The sequence below is a fragment of the Hypanus sabinus genome, chromosome 6, assembly GCF_030144855.1.
Source record: "Hypanus sabinus isolate sHypSab1 chromosome 6, sHypSab1.hap1, whole genome shotgun sequence".
Lineage (NCBI taxonomy): Eukaryota > Metazoa > Chordata > Chondrichthyes > Myliobatiformes > Dasyatidae > Hypanus > Hypanus sabinus.
Window position 1 is genome coordinate 64,423,109 of NC_082711.1, and position 12,190 is coordinate 64,435,298.

The 12,190-nt window shown below is 40.3% G+C and overlaps 1 protein-coding gene across 1 annotated transcript in view; it reads right to left on the reverse strand.

Moving 5' to 3' along the window:
- Positions 1-4,031: 4,031 nt before the first annotated feature.
- The window catches only part of dnah5l (dynein, axonemal, heavy chain 5 like), a 261,395-nt gene continuing 253,236 nt past the window's right edge, over positions 4,032-12,190 (reverse strand). The window contains exon 76 of the mRNA XM_059972318.1: positions 4,032-5,256. Within this exon, the coding sequence (XP_059828301.1) occupies positions 5,038-5,256 (219 nt within the window). The 3' untranslated portion in view covers positions 4,032-5,037. The remainder of the gene's footprint in view (positions 5,257-12,190) is intronic.

Here is a 12,190-nt window from a genome sequence, read left to right on the forward strand (position 1 = left end):
TATTCTAGGCCTCTTGAAATGAATGCTAACATGGCATTTGCCTTCCTCACCACTGACTCAACCTGCAAGTTAACCTTCAGGGTATTCTGTACAAGGACTCCCAAGTCCCTCTGTACCTCGGATTCCTGGATTTTCTCCCTGTTTAGAAAATAGTCCACACATTTATTTCTACTGCCAAAGTGCATGACCATGCATTTTCACAAGTTGTATTTTTTTTGCCACTTTCTTGCCCATTCTTCTAATCTAAGTCCTTCAGCACCTTACCTGTTTCCTCAAAACTACCAACCTCTCCACCAATCTTCATATCATCTGCAAACTTGGCAACAAAGCCATCTGTTCCATCATCTAAATCATTTATATACAGTATAAAAAGAAGTGGTCCCAACACTGACCCCTGCAGTACACTACTAGTCACTAGTAGTCAACCAGAAAGGGATCCTTTTATTCCCATTCACTGCCGCCTACCAATCAGCCAATACTCTAACCATGTTAGTAACTTTCCTGTAATACCATAGGCTCTAAACTTGGTAAGCAGCCTCTTGTATGGTATCTTATAAAAGACCTTCTGAAAGTCCAGATGTACAACATCCACTACATCCCCTTTATCTATCCTACTTGTAATATCCTCAAAGAATCCAACAGGTTTGTCAGGCAAGATTTTCCCTGAAGGAAACCACTTTCAGTGAAGTACTTCACTTTCAGATGAAGTACTCCATCACCTCATCCTCGACAATTGATTCTAACATCTTCTCGACCACTGAGGTCAGGCTAACTGGTCTATAATTTCCTTTCTGCTGCCTTCCCCCTTAAAGAGTGGAGTAATATTTGCAATTTTTCAGCCCTCTGGCACCATGCCAGAGTCCATAGATTTTTGAAAGATAAGTTCTTATGCCACTACAATCTCTAACGCTACCTCTTTCAGAACACTAGGGTGCAGTTCCTCTGGTCTGGGTGACTTATCCACTTCTCTTCCTTCACACTCTACAACATTGGGCATACTGCTAGTGTCTTCCACAGTGATGCAAAATACTCACTTAGTTCATCTCCCATCTCTTTGTCCTCCTGCCTCAGTTTCTAGCGGTCCTATATCCACTCTCATTTCTCTTTTTAACATACTTGAAAAAGCTTTTACAAGCCACTTTGATATTATTTGCTAGCTTACTTTCATATTTCATCTTTTCCCTTGTAATGATTTTTTAGTTGCTCTCTGTAGATTTTTTAAAAAACTTCACAATCCTCCATCTTTCCACTAAGGATGAGGTAATGGAGTGATTGTGACATAAGGGAAAATCTTGCCTGATGAAGCTGTTGGAATTCTTTGAGGAGATTACAAGTAGGAGAGATAAAGAAGATGCAGTGGATGTTGTATATTTGGATTTTCAGAAGGCATTCGTACATGAGGCTGCTTACCAAGTTAAAAGACCATGGTATTACAGGAAAGTTACTAGCATGGTTAGAACATTAGCTGATTGGTAGGAGGCATTGAGTGGTAATTCAAGGATCCTTTTCTGGTTGGCTGCCAGTGACTAGTGGTGTTCTGCAGGAGTTGCTGTTGGGACCACTTTTTATGCAGTACTATTTTACCATTTAAGTACTTCTTCATTTTTGGAATACATGTGTCCTACACCTTCCTCATTTCCCCCAGAAACGCATGTCATTGCTACTCTGCTGATATCCCTGCCAGCAGCTCCTTCCAATTTTCTTTGGTCAACTCCTCTCTCTTGCCCTTACTCCACTGAAATATGGCTACATCAGAATTTACTTTCTCACTATCAGATTTCAAGTTGAATGCAATCATATTGTGATCACTGGTTCCAAAGGGTTCTTTTACCTTAAGCTCCCTAATTGCCTCCAGTTCATTACTTAACACCTTATCCAGTATAGCTGATCCTCTAGTAGGTTCAACAACAAACTACTCTAAAAAGCTATCTCATTCAACAAACTCATTCTCTTGAGATCCATTACCAACCTGATTTTCCCAATCAACCTGTATGTTAATATCTCCCATGACCACCAGAACATTACCCTTTTGACTCTCCTTTTGTATTTCCTGTTGTAATCTGTGGTCCACTTTCCAGCCACTGTTGGGAGGCCCGTATGTAACTGCCATCAACGTCCTTTTACCTTTGCAATTTCTTAACCTAACCCACAAGGATTCAACATCTTCTGATCTGTGTCACATGTTTCTACTGATTTGATGCTATTCTTTACCAGTAGAGCCACACCACATTCTCTGCCTACCTTCCTATCCTTCTGATATAACGTGTAACCTTGGACATTCAGCTCCCAACTACAACCATCCTTCAGCCACAATTCAGTGATGGCTACAACTTCATACCTGGCAATCTGTAATATTGCAACAAGGTCATCCACCTTATCTCTTATAGTATGCAATTTGGATACATCACCTTGAGTACTGTATTTCCTATCCTTTCTGACTCTGCATCCCTAATGATTTGATATTCAGCCTTTTGGCTGCCACTAAGTCCCATCACCTGCAAGCCCTTCCTGACAGTCTGACTGCACGCCATCTTTACTTTACTATCCGTCCTTTCCCGAGTCCCTTCACTCTGGTTCCCACGCCCCTGCCACATTAGCTTAAACCTTCCCCAACAGCTCTAACAAAACTGCCCGCAAGAATATTCGTTCCCCTCTGGTTCAGGTGCAACTAGACACTGCCTTTCTGAGGCACTGCTCCTTGAAGAAGTCCTGGATATTACAGAGGATAGTACCCATGATAGAGCTGACTAATTTCACAGCTTCTGTAGCTTGTGATCCTGTGCAGTAACACCCTTCCACCCCACCCTCTCATACCAGGTGGTGATGCAGCCAGTCAGGTACATCTCTAAAAAGCTACATCTCTCCATGGTACATCTGTAGAGGTTTTCAAGTGTCTTGGGTGACAAAACAAATATCCTCAAAATCTTAATGAAATATAGCTGCTGTCTTGCTTTCTTTATATCTACATTGATATGTTGGGTCCAGGTTAGTTCCTCTGAGGTATTGACAAGCAGGAACTTTAAAATGCTCACTCTCTCCACCTCTGTTCCTTTTATCAGGATTAGCTTGTGTTCCCTTGTCTTACCCTTTTTTGAAGTCCACAATCAGGTTTTTGGTCTGATACTGAGTGCAAGGTTGTTACTTGGAGACATCACTCAACTAGCTGGTATATCTTGCTCCCGTATGCCCTCTTGACTCTATCTGTGATACTGCCAACAATAATTGTATCATCAGCAAATTTATAATGTCATGTGAGCTATGCCTAGCTACACCGTTATGGGTGTAGAGAGAGTAAAGCAGTGGCTGAGCATACATCCCTGTGGTGTGCGAGTGCTGATTGTCAGTGAGGTGGAGATGTTTTTTCTTACCGCTGCAGTCAGAGGGGAATGGCTTGAGCTGCCTTAATGACCATCATCCAGTAGTGCACTCATCTATGATCCAGAAACTACAGATTGTGATATTCCAGTTAGGAAGTCGAGGAACAGTTGCAGAAGGAGGTACACCAGCCCAGGTTTTGTAGCTTTTCGATCAGTACTGTAGGAATGATGGTGTTAAATGCTGAGCTATAATCAATAAAGAGCATCCTGACATACATATGTACATTGTCCAGGTGATGCAAGGCCACTGAGATCAATTCTGCCTTAGACCTATTGTAGAAATAGGCAAATTGCAGTGGGACAGGTGTTGATTCTAGTCATAACCAACCTCTCAAAGCAGGTGTTGATAGAGGCCATAACCAACCTCTCAAAGCACTTCACCTTTGTAGATGAGAGTGCTACTGGATGATAGCCGTGAAGGTAGCTCAAGGTGCTCTTCTTGGACACTGGTATAATTGTTGCCCTTTTGAAGCAGGTGGGAACTTCCAACCATAGCGGTGAGAGGTTGAAAATGTCTTTGAATACACCCGCCAGTTAGTTGGTACAAGTTTTCAGAGCCTTTTTTTTAACTTGAAGGTTTTGTGTTCAAAATTAGACTTCGAGCTTACTCTGATGAGGTGAATAATACGTGAACACAATTTTTTATTTTTTGGGTTCAAACATTTTATTCAGGGTGTATTATTTTTTCAATTATTGTTATCTACAGTAAAACAATTATTTAATGGCATGGAGAAACAAATACCTCAACTCTGGAATAATTCATTTATTTTTGAAGAATAATCTAGGAAACTAGGTAGCCTAATCACTAGAGTGTTGCTAAAATGAAGAGTTTCTGATAAGAATTGTTTAGGCCCCTTTTAAAAGTAAATTAACTTCTTAAAATATTAATGCAGTAAGGCATTCTTGTGAATTTTTCCCTGTTCAATTGAACTATTTATGTGAATACAGTGTTTCTTTAAGAAGATCATTCCCACTACATCCTCAATGGCAGTTAAACTGCTGATGTTCTTCTGGTGGAGGTACTCCTACAATGCTCCTGGGGAGGAGTTAGATGATGGAAAATACTGTTTTTCAAAATCAGGCATGTGAATCGGAGGAGAGCCTACAGGGTGCTGTTTCCACGATCCTGCTTCCATTGTTCTTCTTGCTGATTGAAGTCATTGGTGTTATCAAATATTGTAGTAACTATAAACTCTGTTTGCCTGTGTGGAAGGAGCATGTTTACGGTGATGCAAGGTGTGTTAGTCAATGGGGCTGCTTTCTCCTTGAGGTTATAGGTATTGTTGGAGCTGCATTCATCCAGGCAAGTGGAGTATATTCCTTCACATTGCTTGATAGATGAAGAGAGTGGTAAGGTTTTGGGGATTCAGAGATAAAACCCTGTTTTGTACGCTGCCTAATATTGTGAGGCAGACTTCCTGTTCATCATTTATATTTGTGAAAGAAGATCTGGTAAGGTGTAACACAGGTTGAAATAATCCTCTATTCTCCAAGATTAAGTGCTAAACTTTACAGGCCATGTTCAAACAACTCCCAGAATGCTACACATACATTACAAGATTATGCAATAGGATAAACATATTCTCAGCATGTAATTTCAGGTTGCATTAAACACAATACTTAAATGAGCTTTGCATAATTTGCATTGCTTTTTCTGTGTTTATTTGGAGTCACAGAGTAAAGCAACACCACGCAGAGTCCAGTGATCTGGATTCTGCATTGTTTTCAGATACAGAGAGAAGATGAACGTCAGATCAGTTCTCCTGGGCTTCTTATACACAGGGCACGAATACATCGCCCCCTGCTGTTTCTTGGAATCAGGAGGTGCAGTGGCACTAATGGCATACACATGAACTACTGGAAGCAAGGTGAACAGTACCTGCAAAGACAATTGGAAAGAAGAGTCATTCAAAGAAACACAAATAGGTGTACAGAGGCAGACTTGTCAGCCCAAGTATCTATGTATATTAATACCATTTTCCAGGACTTGTTTGCAGCCTGCGGCACTCTTGTCATTTAAGTGTTCATCCAGATGATTTTTAAATTTCGTAGAGTATCTGCCTCCGCTGCTAACTAAGGCAGTGCATTTTAGATTACAACCACCCACTGGAAAAATGATTTTCCGTTGGTCCTTTATAACCCTCTCACTCCTCACCTCTAATCCATGTTTTCTGGTCTTGGCCAGCCCTTGCAATGGGGAAAAGGTGTTTTTTATATCTCAAATCTTTTAAAAGAGAATTAGTAAGAGCTCAGATCCACTGTAAGGAGGAAAGGCAAAGATGGCAGAATGAAGGAATGATAGATGACAAAAGGTATTGAGGGACTGATCAGGTAAAACTAAAGGAAACCTATGGCTGGCATGGGCAACTGCAGAATGAAGGAATAACAAGTGTGCAGGAGAGGTGGCCAAAAGGGACCATGAAATGATCCTGACCATTAAGATTAAAGAGAATCCCAAAATCTTCTCAAGTACATTAGGAACAAGAGGATAGAAATAGCTTTGATGCTTCTTCTGACCTAACGTTGCATCTTGGAGTGTAAATCTGAAAAACTCATGGGTGCAGGAGAAGTAGTATCAGAATATAGTTAAGTATTTTGTCAAATCTTATTATTAATCATTAATTTTCTCTGGTACTGATTTATGATCTTTCAGGTCTTTTATGTTTATATTCCCTCTTATCTCATATTTTTCTTACATACTTTGAAAATGGATATGCTGCAACACTTAATTATCACTTGCAGTTCCACAAATTGGATGCAACCAGACAAACACCCGACCACAACATTTTTAAAAGCTATAATTTAACCTCAGTTTGTGTCATTAACAATGGGAGGAATGAAGGTCTTGGGGATGGTAAGCTGTTTCCACATTTTTCTGTTTGCTCTGATCTTGCCACTCGTTTTGTTTGTCAGAACAAATTATGAAAAATTAAGGTTGCTGTTGCTGTTTTAAAAAAAAACCTATATAGAGTTGTAGAATTATACTGCACAGAAAAAGGCCCTTCAGGCCATAAGTGTCCATGCCAACAAAGATGCATCTTCAAGCTAATCCATTTAGCCCATAACCCTCTAAACTGCTGTCATCCATGTACGTCCACATACTACTTAAATGTATCTACTAACCTGCTTCAACCATATCCTTAGGCAGCTGTGTAGAACAATTGTGTAAAATTCATACAGCTTGGAAACAAGTCCTTCAGCCCAACCCATCCATGTCAATTCTGTTGCCCAATAAGTTAGTCCCATTAGCCTGCATTTGGTCCACAGTCCTCGAAACCTCTCCTATCCACATACTTATTCTAGACATCTTTTAAATATCTCTAATGTGCTTGCCTCTGGTGGCTCATTACAAATATGCGCCGCCCCTTGCATGAAGAAGCTGATCCTAATGACCCTTATAAATCTTTTGCCTCTGATATTAAACCTATGATCTCTTGCTCATAGTAGCCTTTCACTTCACTCCCTATGTCGCTCATAATCTTCCATACCTCTATCAGGTCACCCCTCATTTTTCTATGTTTCAAGGAATAATATCCCAGTCTAGATCCAAATTGTTTATATAAATCATAAACAAAGATCCCAGCAGTGACCCCTTTAGACACATAAATCACCTTCTGCTTCCCACCAATTATGAAGCCTGTCCGCCATCTCCTCCTGGATCCCATGTAATCTAATCTTCCAGACTAGCCTGTCATGAGGTATCTTGTCAAAAGGCCTCACTAAAGTTCATAAGCAAGAGGGTAGATGAGCGTAGGGCAGAGGACATTATTGATTACCTCCTCAAAGAGCTTCTGAATTGTTTTTGTTGCCCTTTCTAAATAACATTATCACATTAGTCACTCTCCAGTCTTCCAGAACTTCACCTGTGGCCAAAGATGAAGAAAAAAGTCTCTGCAAGGACCTTCACAATTTGTTCCCACAAAGTCTAAAAATCCACCAGGTGAAGATCTGGGTATTTATCCATCTTAATGTATTTTATGACCTTAAGATATAGGAGCAGAATTAGGCAGTTTGGCCCATCGAGTCTACTCCACCATTTCATCATGGTTGATCCAATTTTCCTCCAGCCCCAATCTCCTGCCTTCTCCTTATTTCTCTTCATGCCCTGACCAATCAAGAATTTATCAACCTCTACCTTAAATATACATGAAGACTTGGCCTCCACAGCTGCCTGAAGGAAAGAATGCCATAGATTCAAGACACCTCAATGTGGTCCAAGACATCCCACTCATTTCCTTAGCTTCATTGTTTGATCCATAATAAAAACTGAAGATAAATATTCATTTAAAATATCACCCATTTCCTTTGCTTCCACACAGACTATTATTAAGGACTTATTCTCTCCCTAACCACCATTTTACTCTTAATAGACCTATAAAATTTAGTTTGACATATTCATTAGCACAAAGTACGATTAGAGTAACACTAAGTTTGAGAAAAAAAGCCTCCAGTGAAGAATCTGCAGATTTTTTCTTGTTTGTGATTGGATTACTATACTGTAGTGTCTTCTAGGGATGCCGACCCTGAAGAAGTTTAAAACTTTCCTTTGACAGGAGGTCAGTAAAACCACCTCTCACTGCTCCCCCTCAGATCTCAGCAGCCCTCCAACTCCTCAACCATGTGCTCACGAGCCCTGATACCACAGCCATATATCGTCACCACCAGCTTGTACCATGCATCTCATAGGATCCTTCCGCCACCTTTTAGATCTACTCCTCAGCTTTTTTTTTCTCCAGCCCTGCTTAAGGGCCTTGGCCCAAAACATTGACTGTACTATAGAACCATAGAACATTACAGCACAGTACAGGCCCTTCAGCCCTCCCTGTTGTGCTGACCCATAAAATCCTTTTTAAAAAAAGTACTAAACCCACACTACCCCATAACCTTCCATTTTTCTTTCATTGTCCAAGAGGCTCTTAAAAACCCCTAATGTTTTAGCCTTCACCACCATCCCTTGCAAGTCATTCCAGGCACTCACAACCCTCTGTGTGTGTGTGTGGGGGCGGGGGGACACTTACCCCGATGTTTCCCCTAAACTTCCCTCCCTTAATTTTGTACATATGCCCTCTGGTGTTTGCTTTTGGTGCCCTGGGAAACAGGTACTGACTATCCACCCTATCTATGCTTCTCATAACCTTGTAGAACTCTACCAAGTCCCTTCTCATTCTTCTATGTTCCAAAGAGAAAAGTCCCAGCTCTGCTAACCTTGCTTCATATGACTTGTTCTCCAAACCAGGCAACATCCTGGTAAATCTCCTCTGTACCCTCTCCATAGCTTACACATCCTTCCTATAATGAGGTGACCAGAATTGAACACAATACTCTTAAGTGCGGTCTCACCAGAGATTTGTAGAGTTGCAACATGACCTCTCTACTCTTGAACTCAAACCCCCTGTTAATGAAGCCTAGCATCCCATAGGCCTCCTTACCTACCCTATCAACCTGCGCAGCAACCTTGAGGGATGTATGGATTTGAACCCCAAGGTCCCTTTGTTCATCCACACTCTTAAGTAACTGACCAGTAATCCTGCACTCAGTCTTCTGGTTTGTCCTTCCAAAATGCATCACCTCACATTTATCCAGATTGAACTCCATCTGCCATTTTTCTGCCCAATTCTGCAGCCTGTCTATATTCTCTTGTAACCTTCGACAACCTACAGCTCCATCCACAACTCCTCCAATCTTCATGTCATTTGCACACTTACTCACCCATCCTTCTGCCTCTACATCCAGGTCATTTATAAAAATCACAAATAGCAGGGATCCCAGCACAATCCCTGTGGCACTCCACTAGTTACCGACCTCCAGGAAGAATACTTTCCTTCCACAACTATCCTCTGCTTTCTTCCTTTAAGCCAATTTTTTTTATCCAAACAGCCAAGTTTCCACTTATCCCATGCCTCATGACTTTCTGGATGAGTCTCTCGTGAGGGGCCTTGTCAAATGCCTTGCTAAACTCCATGTAGACCACATCCACTGCCCTACCCTCATCAATTTCTTTTGTTACCTCTTCAAAAAACTCAATCAGGCTCATGAGGCATGATCTTCCCTTTACAAAGCTTCTCTTCCATAGATACTGCCTGCTTTGCTGAATTCCTCCAGCTTGTTGTGTGTGCATATTGCTTGGATTTCTAGCATCTGCAGATTTTTTTCTTTTTAGTGAAGAATCCTATTTGAGCAATAACATCAACAGAAGCATCCAAATGTGATCTTGTGTAGTAGCTAAATCTTTTTGTTAAGCTAGTAAACCAAAGCTACGTTGGGTCTGTGACGTGAATAAAAATGACCACATTGCATTTTCTATGAGATTAGAGAAGGAGGGTATATCCCACAGTCAACATTACTAAAACTGATTGCCTGATCATTATTACATTTCTTTTTATGGGAGCTAACTGCAAAAATTGGATGCACTATTTCCTATGTTAGTACAATAATCCCACTTCAAAAATCAATTTTAAAATGGTTTCGGACATCCACAAGAGAATAGGAAAAGAACAACATAACTGTAGATCTTTCCTTTCTTAATTACAGTCTGAACACTAAAATGAATAATGAAAGACCTTCAGAATAAATACAAAGATTTCAACATGTGCCTAAGTGCTGTCATAAATTACTGCTTAATCAAAATGTATTCATCAAAGGACTGTGCTGGGGCATCTGATGTTTAGATAAGGGACTGATGGTTTGCTGATGATGCAAAATTCTGTGGAATGCAAGTTGTGAGAATAGCAAAGTTTATGAAAATAGCCAGAAAGAAGACAGATGCTGTATAATGTGCAGGAATATGAGGTAGTCCTATTGGTAGGCAGAAAAGCAGAGTAATATATATATCTTTTTTATGTTAAATAAATATTAGTGTTTTCAGAGATCAGGGTGTTCTCTTAAAAGAAACAGTATAAGAATGCAGATAAAGCAGGTGATAAAGAAGATAAATAGAATGTTGGTCTTCCATGCAAAGAGATGGAATACATCAGCCACATAGGGTTTTCACAACTTCATACTTCAAGTATTGATTGCAATGATATTCTAAATTCAGGAGACTTGCATTCGAGGCTGGTGCACTGATGTTTCACTAAGTTGATCACGGATTATTTTATGGAGAAAAAAGAGCAGACTAAGTCTCTACCAAAGAGTTTATAAGAACGATATATATCAGATTCATTGAAACAGGTAAAGTTTCGACAGAGCTTTATAGAGTAGATGTTAGGAGGATTTGATGTCTTATCTCTGTCACATATGTAGCTCAATAAAAATCTTGTATTGCATATTACATGTTTTACAACATAGAAGGATGTCATTTGGCCCATTGAGTCCATGCGAGCTCTCAGACAGATCACATCAAACTCAATCCCCTATTTCCCTGCAATCTGTTCTCTCATACATAGGCAATTAAATACTGGCTCAACCTGTCAAGCCAACACCCCATGAATGAACCTTTTTATATAAAAAAAAGTCCATTAACCTTCCCCCAACCATCCCACACCCTTCAATTCTCCAATCACCCTCTTGCCATTGACTGTTTTAGAGTAGCCAATCCACCTAATAACCAGCACACTTTGGGAATGGAGAATGAAATCTAAGCCCCCTGAGCAAACCTACACGGTCACGAGGAGAACGTGCAAACTCTACACAAATGACACTCTGGATCGGAATTTAATCCTGACTGCTGTGCTTATGAGAAAATACCGGCCGGAGTCCCGCTGCTTCCCATTGAGAGAGCTGAACTAGATGAAACTAGTTACTTGTCTACTAGAGAACACACAGAAAGAGAAAGACTGACCCTTCTGTAATTTCTTTTAATTTACTGGCTTTATTCCAGTATTTATTTATTTCTATTTATTGAGATACAGTGCAGAGCAGGCCCTTTTGGTTCTAGAAGTTGTGCTGCCCAGCAAACCCAATTTTATCAATAGACAGTAGGTACAGAAGTAGACCATTTGGCCCTTCAAGCCTGCACCGCCATTTTGAGATCATTATTCCTAACCCTAGCCTAATCACGGGACAATTTACAATATTCAATTAACTTACCAACTGATATGTTTTTATACTGTGGGAGGAAACCCAGGTGGTCACGGGAGAGTGTACAAAGTCCTTACAGATAGAGGCAGTAAATGAAACCAGGTGGCTGTTACAGTAAAGCGTTTTGCTACCCACTATGTTACCATACTGATAGATAAGGCTAAAAATGTTAGTCAATGAGGCTATGAAATTTAAATTCCATGCCTGAAAATTAATCTACTGGGTCAATGTGGACTGAAAGGCAGCAAGTTATGTAAACCAAGTGAGATTATATAAAGTCACAAGTCATCAAACAGAGTAATGAGGGAGGTATTAGAGAGAAAGAGTTGCACCACATAAGGATCTGTCTACACCAAATAAACTTCAATATATGAAAGAGACCACGTCCTTATATCTTAATGATAAGGACAGTGCATTGCACTCTACCATGAAGCCCTTCAATAAAAACTTTGACAATGTATTAGCTACTTTATAAGTATATTGTAACCCACCTAGAAATGAAACATGAACAATATTGGGTCTTTATTTGTTCAGAGAGAATCTTTTGGTACTTCCTTATTGGGGCTAGGCCTGTTACCAGATAATTGCAGCCTGGCCTGCTGCATTCCTCCAGCATTTTGTGTGTGTGGCACGAATTTACAACATCTGCAGGTTTTTCCTCTTGTTTGTGATTTGGATGATGGAATTGATGGCTTTGTGGCAAAGTTTGCAGATGATATGTAGATGGGTAGAGGGGAGGGTAGTGCTGAGGAAGCAATGCAATTGCAGCAGAACTTAGACAAATTTGAAGAGAT